Source organism: Oryzias latipes, chromosome 13 (assembly GCF_002234675.1).
Source record: "Oryzias latipes chromosome 13, ASM223467v1".
Lineage (NCBI taxonomy): Eukaryota > Metazoa > Chordata > Actinopteri > Beloniformes > Adrianichthyidae > Oryzias > Oryzias latipes.
Window position 1 is genome coordinate 2,349,115 of NC_019871.2, and position 20,481 is coordinate 2,369,595.

Genomic DNA, 20,481 nt, shown 5'->3' on the forward strand with positions numbered 1-20,481 from the left:
GACAAAACGAATTTAAGGAGAAAGAAATCGATGACTGTAGTTTTAGTGAGGATGTCTTTGTCGATCTGGCCATGTTTGATTCTAGAAAAGGGGTTTGTTTTTGCATAGCAACTGAGTTAATATATCTTCTCTCACCAGGTGTTTTCCAGAATTACTTTAATTCAATTCAATTCAATTTTATTAATAGCCCAAAATTTACAACAATAGTCATCTCAACGGGCTTCATGCCGGTGATTATGCAATAAACATGAATCATAAAGAATAGAATAGAATGCCTTTATTGTCACTATAAACATAAACAATTCACTTCACACGCGCAAACAGTGAAATGAGAGATAAAGACAATAAAGTCATAAAATACAATAGCTGAATGCTTAACTAAACCAAACAGACTAAACAAAACTGGGCATCCCTTAGAGCCCTTCCGCGGTAAGGACACACTTTATCCATGTTTGTCATCGTGTGAGTCCAAAGCACCACGAGTTGCAACAGCAACTGTGTTAAGTACCAAAAGAAAAGACTTAAGCCTAGAAGATCCTTGAAGACCCCCCCCCTCCTGTCCTGTTCAGCCTGCACGACTGCACGGCGAGTCACCCCGGCTGTCTGATCGTGAAATTTGCGGATGACACAGCTGTGGTTAGATGCATAACCAACAACGATGAGTCCGACTACAGGCAGGAGGTGGAACATCTGGAGGGCTGGTGCTCCCCTTAGGCAGGAGGCTGAGGAGCATGAAGAGCAGGACCACCAGACTGAGGAACGGTTTCTTTCAGTCAGACTGCTGAACTTGAGTTGATCACTATAACCCCCCACCCACATGGACAACTCGCTAAATCTCAAGTGAAACATCATAAGACTGTGCAAAACTGTATATGCTATCCTGTAATATATTCTCCACTGTGCAATACTCAATAGGAATCATGCTCTCACTGTGAACGACTGGCCCGGGACCAGAGACTCTAATTTCGTTTTATCACTGTGATTAAACTACAATAAAGATTCCTGATTCCTGTTTACACATCAAATACCCGGTTTCTACACCTCCAACACCCAACAAGGAGCTACTTCCTGTTTGAAGCTGTTTAATCACAGAAATAACTGGAGCCAAGTCAGTTCACAAAGTGGCCACTAGGTGGCTTGTTACACAAATATACAAGACTCAAACATTACCTGATTCAACTTTACAACAGAAAAGTACACACTTTGATTCCAAAAATTGTTGTTCTGGACCTCATCCTGAGAAGTAGGCCTAGGTCAGCCTTACATGACAAAAACCTGTTTTAAGATGTTCTTTTAGCATTTCTAAATTAAAACTGATTACAACTGCATTTCTGAGAATTTCTTTATTCAAATTGTGACTTATCAGGAGCAGATAAAAACCTGCGGTTTGAAAAAGTTCAGGTTTGAGATGCAGTAACTGCAATGGGCGGGCCAGAAAGAGTGTACACAAAAGAATGATGGGATATTACTTTACGAGAGCCCAGCATCCAGAGATTAAATCAATGGTCCCCAGCGTTTTTCAGGCCACAAACCGCTTTAATGTCAGACAGTATTTTTAGGGAGCATCCTGTACAGAACTGAAATGCCCCTCATTTTTATTTAGCCTCTAGTTTCGGTTTGTGGACTCTGGTTCAGTACCCACTGGTATGTTCATCTGGTGCAGCAAAAAACAAAGTTTTAATTATTCAGTTATAATTATTCAAAGAAACCATAAAATGAATTTTATCAAATCTACTCAAACTGATTTGAACCGGAGCTTAGATTGTTTTGAGCAATAAGGTGACTGACGGGGTGGAAGCGCTTTGAGGTGCTTCAGTCTGGGCTTCCTGGTGTTTGCACACCCCTAATGGTTATAGAGCAGGGGGGTCAAACTCATTTTCACAGAGGTCCACATCAGCATAGTGTCTGTCCTCAAAGGGCCAGATATAACTTATACATGTAACTAAATGTGATGAAAAATGAATGGAACTACTCCTTAATGTTGAACAACTAATTATTTATTTATTCTAACTTTTAAAGTGACAATTACAGTTGCATAGAAAACGTATGTTTGCTTGTTACTCTATCATAAATCCTTTTACATTTGATTCTGACAGGTTAACTTATTTGGACAGTTTTTAAATCCTAATGTATAGTCGCCCAACCCGATATTTCAAGTCAGATTCCCCCTAGATATAAATAAATACACACCAATTTTTATTATAGAGCCTACTGCACCATAACCTGGGGGCAAAGTCTTTGTGAAAAAGTCTTTCTGATCAGTACTGAAGATCATGTTGAAACAGAGGAGCAGGCGCTGTCCTCAGGCAGGAGTCCACTGTCTCTCAGAGCCGCATTGACGGCAGGTACGAGCCGGTCGCTGTAGTTCAGCAGCCTGCCATCATAAATAAGATCCTTCAGAGACAGTTTGGTTTGGGTTTTGGCTCTGAAAAGACAGAATAATTAATTATATCCACTCATGTTAGAAAACATGCAGCAATGGAACTTAACTGGCGTGAATCAGAAATGTATTTGGGTAAACAGAGTCATCGGTTTACCTTGTGTGATACATCCGTGCCATGTCTGATGTCACCCACTCAAAGGGCTTCAGGGACTTCAGAGCTCCGTGAACGGTCAGCGAGAACACTTCTCGGGGGTTCACGATGATCTTAAAGTCAATCCACGCGGTAGAAGGAAGGGGCTCCCTGTACAAGTGGGAAAGGATATTGACGCCCGGCACGTTCCCCCAGCTGTGCTGCAGCAGAGTATTTGGGAAAATTGGAGGAGGCAGCAGGACGTCGTTTGGAAACACGTGACTCCGAAAGCGGTAACGCTTGTTGGCGCCAAACTTCTTCTCCAGCAGCGGCAACAACTCCAGCCAGCTGTCGAGCAAATCAAAAATATAACTGGAAAGATAAGCTAACACACATGATATCACCATTTCCAAAGAATGTCAGAATTAGTTCAAAGAGGTACTGATGAAAACTACTTCTCGTCTTTTATCTTTAAAGTTAAAGACGTACATCCTTCTAAATGTTGTATTTGAATACGGACGCAGTATAAAGAGACTTCCTCAACTTTTACCTGTCGACAGACTGTGGTAGTATTAGCTCATCCACATCGTGCAAGGCCAAATACTTGGTCTTGTACATGTATCGGTAAAGGCAGTCATTCAGAGCAGGAATCTGACCAAAGTAGTGGAGTTCACCAGGACCGTGGTTTGGCAACCATCCTCTAGACACGTTAAGAAATTTGGACAGAGACCAGGGAATCACCTCCACTAAACCTGTAACAGAATAACAAGGTTTCCTTTAGAATGAAGACAAATATGATCAGTAAACTAAATACTTTGAGAAACTTTCTGTTTCTCAACTAAAAAGGAAAACAGAAAAATGTTTGTCCTTTGGTTCTCTGTCTGAATTCCTGGTAGATCACTTCCTGGACTCTGTTACTGCGCGCTTTCTTTTTGTTTGGTGGCCTTAAAGTTCCAGGAGGTTCGCCATCCCGCCTCCAATCAAATACTTTTACTCCACTCACGTATAATGGTTTAGCACAATGTGAAAAAATATAATTTTACAAAATAATTATCTTTATTAACCACTCAACATGACAATAAAGAGAATTGTAAAATGTTTAGTTTTTTTCCCCTGGTAGGGTTGTTACCTGCAGTAAAAGATTCTCATAAATCACATTTCACATCTTTAATACTAGGCTACCTCCTTCAACCCCGGAGAACCTACGAGTTCAATTTTTTTTTTGTTAATAATTGCTACAACCATAATTAAGAAAAGAAACTAACAAAAAAATGTTTAATGTTAAAAGCACCAGAACTTGGGTTCTTCAGAGGTAAATTTCTGGTATTCCTCTGTTGAGTTTATTCCCAATGAAGCTCAGGTGGAAAACAAAAAAAAACATTTGATTCATTTTTTTTTTCTTAACCGTTTTATCCCTTTTGGGGTCACGGGGCTGCCGGAGCCTATCCCGGCCACTTGTGGGCGAAGGCAGGGGGGACACCCTGAACAAGTCGCCAGTTTGTTGCAGGGTAGAATGTCCTCACTCACACACCCATTCACTCCTGCACTCACACCTATGGTCAATTTAGAGTTGCCAATTAACCTATGAAGCATGTTTTTGGATGGTGGGAGGAAGCTGGAGACCCTGGAGAGAACCCACGCATGCAGGGGGAGAACATGCAAACTCCACACAGAAAGGTCCCCCCCTGATGTTGTGTTTTTCATGTCCCCCAGCCGGGACTTGAACCGGGGGCCTTCTTGCTGTGAGGCAGGAGCGCTAACCACTGCGCCACCGTGCAGCCCCGTGTACTTTGGAAACTGAGGTTTGCAATATTATTCTGGTCAGAAGGATGAACGTATAGAAACAAATCTCACCATACTCGACCTTTATGTGTGTAGTAGTCCAGAACGTTCTGTGTTTCGAGGCTGCAGTTGGTTTTATAGATAACAACCTTGTTGACACCCAGTAACTGCAGCATTTCCAGACTCTGCACCAGCTGCAACACAGAACAGGCGTCAGGTCCCAACGGCGGCTTCGTCAGTCGATCTGCTTCATTGCTTGTTGATGCAAACATGTAATCAGACGGTCTTAACGGCTACTGTTCAATACATTGAGAGACTAAATCCAAACCCAGCATCAAAACGGAGACAAGGTTTTAGTGTTCAGTGATTTCGGTTTAACCTGGAAAAACTTAACCAGACTGTACATTTTGACTTAGATGGACATAGTTGTGGAAGAAAAGGATCCTGAAGGGAGCAGGAAATCAATGGATTAAACAAGGGTGGGGTTTTCACAAATAAATCCAAACAGTTCTGTGTTGACATGAATAACACCCATTTTTAGGGAGAATCTGAATTCCCCCTCCTCCCTGTTGTACCAATTGTAGGGGCATTTGGGGCGGTAGTGGAGTCCGAACTTTTTTTAAGAGGCAGCCTTAGGGACTTGGGGCTCGGTGTCCCTCTGCCGGTAGGGTGACCCGCATCACGTTTGTGACGTGGAGGAGGAACCCATTTCTTCACGTGGGTGTGTTCTGAAGCATTTGAATGCAAATAATGACTTTTTGTTTTTGTATGACTTTTTAAAACTATAAAAACGAGGTTATGTTATTGAGTGCCGGCAGCTTAGTGTTAACGTGACTGGCTGCTATTCATGACATCATCGAGTAGCAGTAACGTCCGGATTTGAAGACACTATTACGAAGCCAGGGGGGGGTAGGGAATGAATTTGGATTCTGCCTTAGTTAAAATTTAAATAAAAAGTAATAAAATATTTAAATGTGTTGCTAAATTTACTTTATCAAAGTCCAAATAGAAACATATTTGTTACCTATCCACACACACACATATATGTATATATTTTTGCAAACTGTCCTCACCTGCAGCACATTGGTGTAATCAAACATTGTGGAGAAGCAGACAGTGAAGTTATATGGAAATGATTGAAACTCTGTCTTTAAGTTCTGTACCTCCAGAAAGTCCTGATCAAGTGTCCCTAAGAGATCAAACAGACGTTAAAAGACTCTGAAACTACATTCAAAAATGTAATAAACACCTAAACTAAACAAAAAATGCAGGAATATCTTTTTGATCCCTATTATTTAATGTTAGAATAAGGAACTACACTTCTTACGGTTTCTCCTTTGTGGGTCTTTCACTCCAATGGCCACAGATCAATACTGATCAACTGGTCACTTGGTTTTGGGCATATTTCCGTTTTTATTTAGGTTGTTTTTCTGAGCCATGTTATATTTTGAAAAAACTACTGGACTCTCCCCACCACATTTGTCTGTGACTCTTTCCTAATGTCGTGCTTTGGTCACTTCTCTTAATATATACGTTTGGTACCTTGTTAAAGAGGTTTCTCCGCCTGGTGACATCACTACGAAGTTCAAATCCCAATCTCACAAATTGTACAAAAAAACAAAGTCATTGGAAACTTTCTTTGTGCATGAACATCCATGAAGAGCTTTGACTTAAAAAAAAAAAAAAAAAAAGAGCTACCTTAACAGACAATACCGGGAGTCTTTACTCAAATACATGTATGGATTACCATCCACCAACCAACTCTCTAATCACACAAGGACGCTGCTAATACAGTTAAAAAAATGATGGGCATTCAATCATTACCCTTATATATCAATCCTTTTACATTCAATATGTGGTTCCATCTAAACAATTTAAATAAGGCTGGATTGCCTGTAAGTGACCAGCAGATCACATCAGAGGCTTTTATTGCCAGTATTGAACAAGCAGTGGACTGCTGGCAAAAAGGTGGACAAACTGTTTGTTAAATAAAGCAAATCCTGGTTTAAATTATTTCATTGTGGAAAACAAAACAGCTGTAGATACAGCTTAGCAAACAGATACAAGGATAAGAAGATTTTAAAGCCACACTGTTTGCCTTTGCTGTAAATCCCAGTGTGTAAAACGAACAGTGAAATATCTTAAACAAATGTTTGCGGTGTAGTTCTGTCATCTGGATGTCAATGTGACTAAATTCAACGACATCACGTAGTTTTCACGTTATGTCACTGTTTTAAAGGAAACCAATGTGAAATACAGCCGATATAACAAATGGAAATACCTTTGACACAGTTCTGTCAACACCATTTCGATATTTGTGGTTTGTCACCAGACAGTGGTTTGTTCTTCTGACACAGGGACAGGAACGGAATCGACAAACTGTTGCTGAGATGCTTCTCTGTCATTCTTCTCTGATTGACACTGGACACTCTTTTCTTGCCTTCTCTACACATTTTAAATTTTTAGCTCTTATCAACTGCTTTTTTTGGAACTATTGTTACAAATGAAATTCACAGTTTGAGATCGATAAAGATCTATACTATTCTATACATTGGTAAAACTTGTAGTGTGGCACGTGAAGACTCATCAGTTAAAGTCACAGTTAAACACGCGTCACAGTATAAAGCTGGCAATGGTGTGTTACCTTAAGGTGGGTAAGCTTCCTGTTGTTGTGAAGGTTTGAACTTTTCAAGTTTAAGAAGACAGAAAAGTGTGAAAATGTTCATTCAGTGAGTAGTAGAATATTTCATTATAGTCTACTTAAAAAACTACTACTACTGTGGGTGGGCAGCTCGGTTGGCAAGGTGGAAGGCTGCCACGCAGGAATCCAGGGTTAATTAACAAGGACCCTTAGCGCTGCTGCCTCCCGAGTGCAGCTGCTCTGAGTGAGTGGGTGGGTGTGCGTCTGCATCTCACCGCTCCCCCAGGGGATGGGTCAAATGCGGAGAACAAATTTTGCACACCTAGGTGTGGGACTTTACTCTGTGGATTTTGTCTGTCGCAGGGTATTTTTAGAGCGTAACTCCCTTGATAAACAACGAAACACTGCATCTACTTAAAAGCATTACAAACTAGAGGTGCAAATAAACAGAATTAGGATGCAGTGTTGATGGTAGAGGAACAAAACTGGACATATCAAGTTTCTCTTTGTCATCTACTTGTCAGTGATGTGGGTGCGTCCCGCAGCAACCAGAGACAACCTAAGAGAAAGGTGACTCTTGATGTCTGCCAAGTGAATCAGGTCTGCGATCAGTACCTTCAGGGTTGACATGAACAGAAGTCACAGCAACGTGGGACGGTGTTGGACAGCCTGAGGGGAGGGGACACATGATGTCAGCTGTCCCATAATGAAAGCGGAAGTGATCAGAGTGGGTTTTGTAGTCGGCACGGGTGATTTTCAGCTTCTTCTCACATCGCAAGTGGCAAAGATAGGATGCTTTCTCTTTCCGTGGTTTAATCGCAATAATACGAACCTGCAATGGAAAGCAGTTTATTTCGTCTTTGTTGCTGTTTTTTTCCTTACCAATTTGAAAATTTGCCATTTTTGAACAACCACATGATTGCATGCACTGAAGTCTTATTTTTTTATTCACAGCTAATTTTTACTGTCATTTCCAATTATTTTTTAACACATTGTGCACAGACGACACGGGAACAGTTCTTCGTCTTTTAATTTAGAACTGTTCTTGGTACTTTTTTTTACAGGGAAGGTTAAACAGATTCAGTCTCTCTTACAATGACACACAAACAATGGGACCTTGGAACCTTTCATGGCCACTCAGCAGCTCCACTGACCTAACTGAGATCAAAGGCTTTCTTAAAGGTGTCAGAGTGGGGTATCAAGGCAGAGGGCATAGACTGCACTCCCTTCACTCACCTTTTTTACTTTACTGCGGTGCTCCAGATAAGCCGATACCAGCAGTGTTTTTGTCCCGTTGACTGCTACTAGAGTTGCTGGTTGTGCCAGGGGAACTGTTACAATGAAAATTATTAACACATACTTCATTTAATTGCTGCACACATTTATTTACTCATTTATGCATCATCCCATAAAAGTCGAGCTTAAACCAAAAAGGTTCGTTTTGTTTTTTTTCATGTGGAGTAAAGGATTTCTTGGGGTTTTTTTTACCAATGAAGTAAAATGCTTGGCCAAAACTGAATCTTCCCTTAACTTATACAGCGCTCCCTGGAGTTATTCAGAGTACAGGAGTATGAATAACTTCACTGCATTTGGATTTGAATGTGAAGAAAAGCCTGTCTATCCTGGAGGCATATGCTGGCTTGCTTATGATGTAAACATTTTTAAACTTCTTTTCATTTCCACAAATAAGCAAAATAAAAATTTCTGCAATATAACATATAAATATAGGTTATTATATATATAAGGTTGTTTTTAAAAGTGTTTTTGAAACTAAATTAATTGTGACAGACTCTTAAAAACCACTGGAAAATGAATAACTTTATTTCTATGAGTTTCTTTTTGAAACAAAATATCTCCTTTCAGCCTTTTCATCCATCAGTTTCATTGAGTGTACAATTGCACTAAAAACAACGTCTAAAATCTTTGATTCTGCAGTTTGTTCTGTTTGGTTGCTGTGATCGCTCCAATTGATCTCAACAGCCAGTTGTTAGTCCAGTCCCATCTGCCAAAGATTTGGTGTGATTACAAACTGTCCACATTTCTCCAAAGCTTTGTGATAAACCACATCACAGTCAATGTGAAAATTATAACACTCAAGTTTAGCTCTAGGACTTTTTTGGACTCAATACCAAATCATTTTATTTGATTTAATTGTGAAAATAAATCAACAAAAAGTTGATTTAAAGGCCTGAATCATTTTATGGGCCATATAGGGAGCAGAGTAGAAACAAGTGAACGTGAAGAACAAACAATTAGCTTACCAAGATGTTTATTAAAGCATTTCTTTGGTGCAGAAAATGTCTGATATTTGGGAGTCCAGAGGTGGAAGGTCCAGTTCATCCTGCAGAACAAATAATGGAGAGAGATGCAGAACAATAGACAATTGATAGATTTGGAAAAAATGAAACAAAAGTCAGCAAAAAAGAAAAGAATATTGTTATCATTCATATGATTATTACCACTGTGTCACACGACTTTATTGAAAAATGGCCAAAAGTTCTCTGGGGTTTTTTTTTTACCCCAGAGACAAACACAACATAAAGAAAAAGGACATTTTTATCAGACATGAGTGGGGGGAAGTTGTTTTTTTTTTTATATTCAATAAAAAGGGGATTTTTTTTAAGGGTGTATTCAGACCGTTTGGTCCGGACCCAGTCCGCTTAATTTGGTCTGGATCGAGTCCTGAACCTTGCGTTTGGTCTGGATTCAGACTGACGTCTGGCTGACTTTCCTGTTCCGGACTGAAGCTTGTAAAAAAAAACCACATGACTAAAGATTTCTCCACTTATTGGCCAGGAATCACAAGCGAAGCAAGACAGAAATGATGGAAGTCCTGCTCTTATAGATCATCCAAACATTATATTTTGCTTACAAGTCTTGAACGTCTGTGTCAACGTCATGCAGGCTCAACACTTTTTACTGCTGCTATGGTACCGTGGAGACTGTAGGGTGTTGGTAGGGCGTTGCTGATTACTGGTTACTGGTTACAGGAAGACGGCCAAGAAGGTACGCTGATTGGTGTTTATGACATATAGATCGTCGGGAAAACAGTGAGAAGCAATGTGTGTCACGTTAAAAGTTGCTTTGAGGAGTCTGAATTCATCCAATTACATGTCAATGAGTTACTGTGTCTCATCGTTGTGGTGTTAAGGCGTTGTTCTAAAGAAAATTCTGTTCAGGAACTACAGGGAGCTTTTAGGATGACGTCACAGTGGCGTCTGTCCGGTCAATGCCACATAAAGTAAAGAAAAGCATGTAAGAAGCGTTTTCAGCTGTGTTTAAATAAAAATTAATCAATCGTTGCTTTACATTTGTCCGCATCTCATTTGTTCCTTCATTTCTGCTATGTTTACGTCGGCTACGGTGGCCATTTTGGTTTAGTTGTTCCACTCCGAGGACGGATTGTAATCAGACTGAGGAATCTCAGAGAGAACGAAGCTCAGTCCAATTGGAAACGAACCGAGAACACCTCCAAAGATGGGTCAGCGAGCGGTTCCTGGTCCTGGACCCGGGTCCGCTTGGGTCCATTCAGACTGAAAATTCTGGTTTACTTTATGCGAACCAAATGTGACCCGTCTGAATACAGTCTGCTTCTCCCCCCACATCATCACAGACATAACCTCTCATGTTATTTTGCTGCCTTGACTTGTAGGTGTTCTTCCATTCCTGCAACTCGTTTCTCAGCCGGTGCTGCCCCCTCCTCAGTCAATCCCTGTCTCCCGACCTGGAGGCCCTAGTCTTCTCGTTCAGTACGGCCTTCAGGTTACTTGTAATCCACGGCTTGTTGTTGGCAGCAGACAACAGCAGACAGTCCTTTATGGTGTCTTCACATGTCTTCACCGTGGGCCAGACGGAGAGCATCCCAGTCTGTGCACTCACAGCAGTCCTGCAGGGTCTTGTGGAGGTGAACAGGGGTTCCATTATGTTTTCATGCATTTACATGATTCTATGTATGGATGAATATTGTATTGTGAAACATGCTTGATTCCTGCGTGCAGTACCAGATAAGCAGCAGGCCAGTCTTCTGGGCTCTGTTTTCTTTTTCGTGCTGGAGTGTTTATGGAACAGAGTCACCTGCAGGATGCAGACTAGACAAAAACACAGAGTCTAATGACGTATTTTGAATGTTCACATGTTGCCTTGCTGGACAGTTTAAAAAAGCCTTTCTGCTTTGGAGAGAGAGGGAGAGCGAAGAACGAGGGAACCTTCAATGGTTGTGCTTTCATCTCAGAGGCGCTCAAACATATGTTGGATTGCACCATCGCACGTTCACATAAAGTGTTATTCCCCCCTCCTTTGTTCACAAAGAAAGGCAACACTTTGGTCCAAAGGATGTGGATGAATCCACGTCTGGAAAAACAGTAAACTGCTCTCATAGGATTCTCTGCGGGTGTTGATTGTCGCTGCCAGCTCCTCTTTCTTATAGGCCAGAGAGCGTACATCCCCCCTGATGGTCGCAGGAACAGCGGGTTAACGTTTTCACTTCTTTGCCTTGACCCGGGCGCCGTCTAAACCCCAGCGGCAGAACAGGCCTGATCAGAGCAAACAGCTGATCGCGGGAGTAAACAAAAGACTTGCTGCCGTACGGGTTACACTCAGTTACAAGGAGAAAAGTAAAGACACGGTGGTGATGAGTAAGCGAGCAAACAAAAAGAACGACACTATGATAAATACCAAAAGACAGACAGAAAGTCGTGACAACTGGAGCAGCTGCCTCTCAGCAGTGCCACCCAAGATTTAATAGAAGGTTTTTCTGTTGTGTTCTTATTTGAATCCATCTTTATTCATAAATCACTTGTAAAAGTTGTGCGACAACTGACGTAACTTCAGCCTTGTACTGAAAATACCAGCGGGCATTGCAGAAACGTGCACCTTGGCCGCACGTGTTAAACTACAGGAATTTCCATCCGTTTCTGTGCTGGTCACACGCATCTACGTGCAAATAACATCAGCCAGTGGTTATTTAAACCAAAGTAGCAAATACAATGTTCACACATTTCACTTTGAAGATTAGAAAAAAAGAGGTCAGGCTGCCTGGAAATGCCTCCAAAGTTCAGAGGGACCTGGATTCTTTAAGTCAATATTTGAAATAGACATCCTGCCTGAACATGGATGTGAAACTGAATTTAATCAGTGATCATGTCCAGCTTTTTTACAAACATTTTCTATTTTATGTAAGATGCATAAGCGGTTTGATGTCTACTGAATGCAGTTAACTGGCAGAAATTATAACTTTCAGCCTCACAAAAGACATTTAAAAAAGATATTTCCTTTTCTACCTGCTTTTAGAAAACAAGACGATGGTAGGAGGGGCAAAGTTTCAGAAAAAAAACTTTTTTTAAAAATTATTTCTGAGATAGAGTCAATACAAGCAGATAGAACAGAAACAGAGTAAAAGCAAGGCTATAAAATCTGTAGAAGAGTTTCACCGACCTGCAGATCCAGAGCAGAAGCAGAAAAAACTGTGCTGCTATGAAAATCCAGCGTTTCAGCTTCTTGAACTTTAGTGCTATTGTAGCCAGTTAACTAGAATCCACCAGACTCTAGTTAAAACTAGTTATAAGGGCCAAAGTTCGTTTCAGAGGAAGTGCAAATGATGAGAAGCAACATTAAGATGCAGAAAGTGTATATAGGTATTTATATTTGATTTACAACAGAAAATAAACAAGCAAAAAAACATAAATCAGTTCACTGCAGTGCATCTGCTGTCCATCCTCCAATAATGTTCATAAATCCAGTCCAAGAAGTTCAATGTAAGCAAAGTTCATTGCATTATCCATCATATCCACACATGGGGGTGTAGTGTAGATGCTTCCTACCGCCCAGTCCAATGTTTCCAGCTTGGAAAAGCCTGAATTCATAGCCGAACAGCCTCCATCCTCGGTGGAACCTGGCCAGTTCGCACGCTACTCGCTCGCATAGCACGTCTCATCACCCGCCTGCGTCTCATGCATGCAGTGACAGCCCCTTTGTCCGACTTCCGTCAACAAACTGACTGCGCATGCCCCTTTATAAAGCATAGTGCGAGAATCGCGCAAACTCTCGCGAGACCCTCATGTCATACCTGTGGATGGGGCGAAGCTGCAAAGCATGTCAGGGTTACACCCCCCCCAGCTGGACCACGACTGTCCCAGTCGCACCTGTGCTAAGGGTCAGCGATAATGGGGTCATCGCTGAGTGCAAGAGCTTCTGTGTAAACATCAGAAAGACTCTGAAACAAGCTCTGCACAACTGACACCAGGGGATTACCCAAAGCAGAATACTGAAAACGACTAGGCGGCTTGCGCATGCGACTCGACCTTCTCAGAAGTGCATCAGCATCATCTGAACAAGTAACAGGGCTCGGAACTGGACTCACATGTGACACAGACTGGGCTGACTGCTCACAGTCATCGCTGGAAGGGCCCGCGACATCCAGAGGGTGAACAGGGGCAGGCAGCTTATCGTCCTCCTCAGTGACTTGTGGTCCTAGAACCATATCCAAATCCTCTTCATCCCCATGTCCGTCCTCGGACGCATTATGAATCTGTGCTGCATCTGAACAAGGAGGATTACTAAACACAGCAGGTCCCACAACCAGAGTTTGCTGAGGAGGACTAACACAGCCCGATGTGGTGGAGGGAATGACATCTGCAGTAGTAGAGACCTCAGCTTGCTGGTCATGATCAGTCACATGTTTTATACTGAAACTCATCGGAAGGACAGTCCGTCCCGTAGGAATGATCACTTCATCATCCTCTTGCTCCTGATCTTCCGTTATATCAGGGGAAGACTGAAGTCGACTCTGGCTACGAGTATGCGGCCTCCGAAGGGTAGTACAGTTTGGGGCATTGTCCGAATAACAAGGAGGTAAAAATCCACAAGGGAGAAGCAAATCCCGGTGAAGCGTGCGAGTTGGTCCCCCTCCAGATTCAGGTTGTACCACATATACTGGTAGGTCACCGGCACGACTAACAACCACATACACATCGTGCTCCCATCTGTCAGCAAGCTTATGTTTCCCACGGATTTTAACATTACGAACTAATACACGGTCTCCCACTTGCAGACTAGCAGGTTTCACATACTTGTCAAAAGAACTTTTATTCTTATCTGCAGACCTCCAAGCATTCTTTGAAGCAAGTTTATAACTCTCTTCTAGTCTGGCTTTTAAGTTCTTTACATAGTCTGTATGTGCTACAGTTGGAGGTTCCTTTATCGGTAACCCAAATGCTAAGTCTACGGGTAAGCGAGGTAACCGCCCAAAAAGGAGTTCGTATGGCGTGTACCCAGTTACATCATTCCGTGTGCAATTATATGCATGAACCAGAGGCTTGACATGCTCCTTCCACTTAACCTTTTGTTCATTATCGAGCGTGCCTAGCATGTTTAACAATGTCCGGTTAAAACGCTCTACCGGATTCCCTCTGGGATGATAGGGAGTTGTTCTGGATTTCTTGATGCCAGTCATGTCACAAAGCTCTCCAACTAACCTAGACTCGAAATCTGAGCCTTGGTCAGAATGCAGACGTTCTGGGATGCCATAATGCACTATGAAATCATTCCACAAACACTTTGCGACAGTCCTGGCTTTCTGATTCGGAGTTGGAATAGCGACAGCAAATTTGGTGAAATGGTCAGTTAATACTAAGATGTCCTTCGTATTACTGCTATCTGGCTCTAGAGATAGAAAGTCCATGCACAGGAGTTCCAATGGTCTGGTGGTGTGAATGTTAACAAGGGGTGCTGCTTTCTCAGGTAAAGATTTACGCCTTACACAGCGATTGCAAGTCTTGACATAATGCTCCACTGCGGCTGCCATTTTGGGCCAGAAAAACCTTTGCCGTACTAAGTCCAATGTCCGCTCAATCCCCATGTGACCCATATCATTATGGAGACTTTCAAGAACAACAGGGCGCAAATTTGGTGGCAGAACCAATTGGAGATGAGGTTTATCCTCTTCTTTCTTCTCCCGATAAAGGACTCCATTCACCAGCTTCAACTTACTCCATTCCCTCAGTAGCAAAGAGAGCTCAGGAAGAAGTCGATGTGCAACAGGCAGAACTTTCTCTCCCGCCTCAAGCTGCTGTATAACTTCTCTGATTGCTGGATCTGCATACTGTAATTCTTGTAGGTCAATGTCAGTCATGGACGGTACAATGTACAAGCCATGAGATGACTCCTCCTCAAAGGCTTCTGGAAAGACGTTAGTAGAGACTGTCATTGATTCAACCAATGCAACATCAATGCAAGCTGACGGAGGTAGACAACTTCTCAACAGAGCACCTTGACAGATTGCATCCACCACTTCAGGAGGTAACTCAGAGGGTCTGCTTGAATGAGATAGACGCTCTACAATACAATAGGCAGGATCCCACTCCCCATTCTGAAGTGATTCATTCAGTATGGGGGGATGAGGTCGCCGTGACAAAACATCTGCATCATTATTTTGCTTGCCAGATCTATACTGCAGCTTGAATGAGTACGTCGACAAGGCAGCCAACCACCGATGACTGGTGGCATCTAATTTCGCAGAGGTTAAGATGTAAGTGAGAGGATTGTTGTCAGTGATCACAGTAAAATGGGAACCATACAGATAGTCATGAAATTTTTCTGTGACACTCCATTTTAATGCTAAAAACTCCAGCTTGTGTGCAGGATAGTGAGATTCACTCTGGGAGAGTCCTCTGCTGGCATAAGCAATGACACGAAGCTGGCCCTCCTGTTCTTGATACAACACAGCCCCCAGTCCAGACAAACTTGCATCTGTGTGCAAAATATAGGGAAGCTTGGGGTTAGCAAATGCAAGAACAGGAGCCGATGTTAATTTGTCTATCACCGTTTCAAAAGATGTTTGGCAAGCAGGAGTCCATCTGTCTCCAAACGGTTGTTTTGAATCTGTGTACTTTGATGCAGTCTTCTTGCTCTTGTCAGTCCGGCGGCTAGGTTCATAGCCACGAGTAAGATGATTAAGTGGTCCTACTATTGTGGCATAGCTTTTGATGAACCGCCGATAATATCCGGCAAAACCTAAAAATGATCTTAGTTCTTTCAGATTTCGGGGTACTGGCCAGGATTTTAAAGTGGACACTTTCTCTGGGTCTGTTTCAACACCGCGTTCTGACACCACATGTCCCAAGTAGCGCACGCTTGACTGAAAGAACCTGCACTTATCTGGAGAGAGTTTTAATCCAAACTCTTTTAATCTTTTCAACACTTTCAACAGGCGTTCTTCATGCTCTTCCAGGGTGGCAGAAAAAACAATGATATCATCTAGGAAAACAAGAACTTCCCTGAGGTTCAAATCTCCCATGCACTTCTCCATTAATCTTTGGAATGTGCTTGGAGCATTCGTCACCCCCTGAGGCATGCGGTTCCATTCCCAAAAACCCAATGGAGTCACAAAGGCAGTCTTGGCTCTGTCTTTTTCATCCATTTCTATTTGGTAATACCCGGACTTCAAGTCAAGAACTGTAAACCATTTTGACCCAGTTAATGCTGAAAAGGATTCCTCGAGGTTTGGCAGGGCATAGGCATCCTTTATAGTTTGTAAGTTTAGTTTTCTATAATCGATGCACAAGCGCACATCTCCGTTCCGCTTCCGAACAACAACAATTGGGGAGGAAAATGAAGATTCAGACTCCCTAATTACGCCAGCCTTTAGCAGATCTTGTATGTGTTTCCGCACAGCTTCTATGTCATTCGGATGTATGGGTCTGGCTCGATGCTTGAATGGTGTCGGGTCATGGAGATGAATCTGATGTTTTATTTGGTTTGTACAACCAAAATCTAGGTCATGGTGGGAGAACACATCAGACATTTGGGTGAGCTTATTTTTTACTCGCTCTTTCCAGTCAATAGGAATGGGCGAGTCTCCAAAATTAAAGTGTAATTTCCCTCTCCCCTTCTCGTCCAGGGAGACATCCCTCGTTTGATGACTCAAGATGGTTGGCGATGCCCCTATACTGGCTATAACGGCAAAAGGGGGAATGGTAACATCTTGTTTAGACTCATTTTTCACAATAACAGGAACCTTATTGGGAGACTGTGTTGAGACTGTGATCAGGCAACTCTGCACATACAGCTTCCCAGGAAGTACAGATCCTGAGTGGTCAATTACAGCCCACTGACCTGACAGCTGTCCATTTAATTGTGCAGTGCCCTCTAGAACAACAGTACGGCCAGCGGGAACAGAAACTGGAGCCTGACTTAATAACTTCACAACTCCAGAAGAGCCTGCATGGTTCTGCTGATGGTTGATCTGTAGCAACTTCAGAACAGCTCGATATTTTGGAATAGTGGGCAGGGAGAAAACATCACTATTACGACCCAAGTCATACAAAGATTCCAATGTATTCATTCCCACTAAAACAGGTGTGTGGCTGTGGGGCTTTGCATCTGGGACCACAAGTGCTAGAGTTGGCATATCAATCTCAGACCCTAAAAAATCTTTGGGAAACGTTATTGTCAACTCCACATATCCCAAATATGGTACTAAATGTCCAGCTGCACCTTCGACCTGTAATAAGTCAAAAAGCGGACGAATTTGTTGATCATGGAGAAACTGATTAAAGAAGGAAACTGAAACTGTGGTGACCTGAGAACCAGTGTCCAAAAGGCAATTATGGTTTTGTTGTGCTATTTTAAGGATAGCGGTGCATTTAGAACCAACGAGCCCTTTTGGCATTTTCTTTATAAGCTTTGCTTGTAACAGTTTCCCACACCGGACGATCCTCTTCTTGGGACAGTTTGGGTCCCGTTTGGCTCCTGTTTGTCCCTCAACCGAAGCCGGACTCAGTTTAAATGATTGTAAGTGGAACTGTTGTATTGTTTTTTTCCAAATAATTTCTTTTTATGGGCAACCAAAGCAGAATTTGGCTCATTCTTACACTGGGGACGGATGTGTCCATCTTCACCACACCGGAAACAAAAGCCTGGTTTCTGTGGAAATGGCATGGGATGACGAAGAGGGTTTGTGTGGTGCTTTTCGTTTGCTGGTGGTCTGTTGTGGGCTGTTGCCGGTGGATGAGAAGATGATTTGGGTTGTCCGTGAGTCAGCATAGCTAGCTGCCGCTGTATGTCTGCTAGCTGATGAGCAAGCTGTTGGGTGATATTGGTCAGTTTAGCCACTGCTCCCCCATCATTATTGTCTGTTCGCACATACTGGGGATGATTAGTAACTTTTTGTCGAGTAACACCCAGATGCTGTTTCATCCGAAGGGTCTTTGTCGCTTCTCTGTCCTCTTCGGTGCGTAACAGCAACAACAGCTCTGCAAAAGTAGGAGGTTGAGTTTTCTTTTGTTTAAGTTGGAGTTCTGTTATCAACCCATCATCCCAACATCCACGACAGAACTGATTTAGTAAATGGCGACTACTATCAGACTCCTTGACTCCACCTCTTTTTATAGCAGCATTTAAAGCAACTTGAAGGCGTTGGAGGTAAGCTGATGCTTTTTCTCCGGTGTCTTGATAGGTGTCCATAAACTTGGCAAATAGTTCATCCCCATCCTGAACGGCACCATATGCAGAGTCAAGAGTGGCTAAATACACCATTGGCATTGTATTAGGACCGAGATGTTTAACCATATCTGCTGCAGGTGGCAAAAGGCTTTCAACAATCCGCCTGGAACGCTGAAGATCAGACACAGCTGGGTCTCCCAACAGTAGCTCTACTCCTGACCGCCAGGTCTCATAATCAGATTCGTTTGACGGTCTGGGTATCCTACCCGAAAACACCCTTAGCCTCTGATGGTGCACTGCAACCTCTTCGTTCTTTACAATATGCTCTACAATGTAGCGCTGGACTTCAGAAGGCTGAACTTCTATATTAGGATTGGATTTTTCCTTGCTGGAGGTTAACAGGGGGTCTGGTGCTGGTTGATGCGGCTTGCATTCCGGTTTGACACTAAAAGTCTCTGGAACAGGTGAAAGTGGGGTGAATAAAGAGTCTTTAGCAGATGGGAGAAGCAGAGTAGGCTCTGCATGCGGGGTTTGTTCCTCTTCTTCCTTGGTAGCTGGACCCAGCTCTGTGACAGCCAACCCAACCTGAGCCAACATATGCGCCAGCATGTCCTTATATTCAACACCCGTAAGTTTGGCTGTGTTTTGTAACTCAGACAAGTATGATTTTGTTTTAGTTTTAGAAAAATGCTCGGTGAAAATCGTAGCGAGTTCAGATATATAAAATTTAAGTTCATGTTCGGTTGAAAGAAATGTATATGGTAATATAGGACGCAGTGCACTAACAGCACTCCCATTGTTAAATTCTACAACAAGCGCATCATTAAACTCAGAATCTGCATCACTAATGGTCTCTATCCTGTTAATAGAGCCATAGGGTCGCACAAAATCAATCAGTTCATCATATGCAGGTTTTATAATGCCTTCAACTAAAATAGCATTTGGCAACTTAATACCAAGATCCAAAAACACATTCATGGTTATTCTTGATACTCAGAGAGAGAGAAAAAAAAATACAAACAAATTCATAACACTAACCACCATGCACTTCCTCCTAGCTAGCTCGCCAATTTATGTAGCCAGTTAACTAGAATCCACCAGACTCTAGTTAAAACTAGTTATAAGGGCCAAAGTTCGTTTCAGAGGAAGTGCAAATGATGAGAAGCAACATTAAGATGCAGAAAGTGTATATAGGTATTTATATTTGATTTACAACAGAAAATAAACAAGCAAAAAAACATAAATCAGTTCACTGCAGTGCATCTGCTGTCCATCCTCCAATAATGTTCATAAATCCAGTCCAAGAAGTTCAATGTAAGCAAAGTTCATTGCATTATCCATCATATCCACACATGGGGGTGTAGTGTAGATGCTTCCTACCGCCCAGTCCAATGTTTCCAGCTTGGAAAAGCCTGAATTCATAGCCGAACAGCCTCCATCCTCGGTGGAACCTGGCCAGTTCGCACGCTACTCGCTCGCATAGCACGTCTCATCACCCGCCTGCGTCTCATGCATGCAGTGACAGCCCCTTTGTCCGACTTCCGTCAACAAACTGACTGCGCATGCCCCTTTATAAAGCATAGTGCGAGAATCGCGCAAACTCTCGCGAGACCCTCATGTCATACCTGTGGATGGGGCGAAGCTGCAAAGCATGTCAGGGTTACACTATCATCTCATTTTTCTAGACAAACACCACCAATACCCCAAAAAAAACACTGGTAAAATGAGATTTCAGTGTTCTTCCTCTTTTAGTCTGAGCACTAATGCTTCCTGTTGGAGCTGTCACCACAAAGTTCTACTTTGAAGGCTGAGGGTGGAGTTAACGTATATACGCAGCTTATACAATACAGAAAACACTGATAAGCCTTTCATTATGTTCTTTTTAGGAATATAAATGTATCGTATATAAAATGGGAGTTTACAAATGAAGAAATTTCGAAAACTTGTAAAGCGCAACAGTTTTTGTTGAATCACTATTTGAGTTTCTAAGTTTTATGTTTTTAACTATGTGAGAACATTTTAATAAGCTCATTAGCGGTTTTGATTAAATTTATGAAAATTTACTTTGTATAAAAACGTTAATTTTTTTTTTTTTTCCCCAGGTTC

General features: G+C 42.3%; 1 protein-coding gene across 2 annotated transcripts; it reads right to left on the reverse strand.

The window, feature by feature from the left end:
• Positions 1–2,015: 2,015 nt before the first annotated feature.
• LOC105355348 lies at positions 2,016–20,201 on the reverse strand. 2 transcript variants are annotated; one of them, XM_023961704.1, is made up of 10 exons: positions 20,045–20,201; positions 12,370–12,449; positions 9,198–9,277; positions 8,173–8,267; positions 7,552–7,768; positions 5,369–5,484; positions 4,378–4,489; positions 3,064–3,265; positions 2,538–2,861; positions 2,016–2,425 (listed from the first exon to the last, which is right to left on the reverse strand). In XM_023961704.1, exons 1-10 carry the CDS (start codon positions 20,045–20,047, stop codon positions 2,272–2,274), a joined length of 1,383 nt encoding a protein of 460 aa, XP_023817472.1. In that variant the 5' UTR covers positions 20,048–20,201; the 3' UTR covers positions 2,016–2,271. The 2 variants fall into 2 exon arrangements, with proteins under 2 accessions (XP_023817472.1, XP_023817473.1); XM_023961705.1 differs by lacking the exons at positions 12,370–12,449; positions 20,045–20,201 and adding an exon at positions 12,756–12,868.
• Between the last annotated feature and the right edge of the window lie 280 nt (positions 20,202–20,481).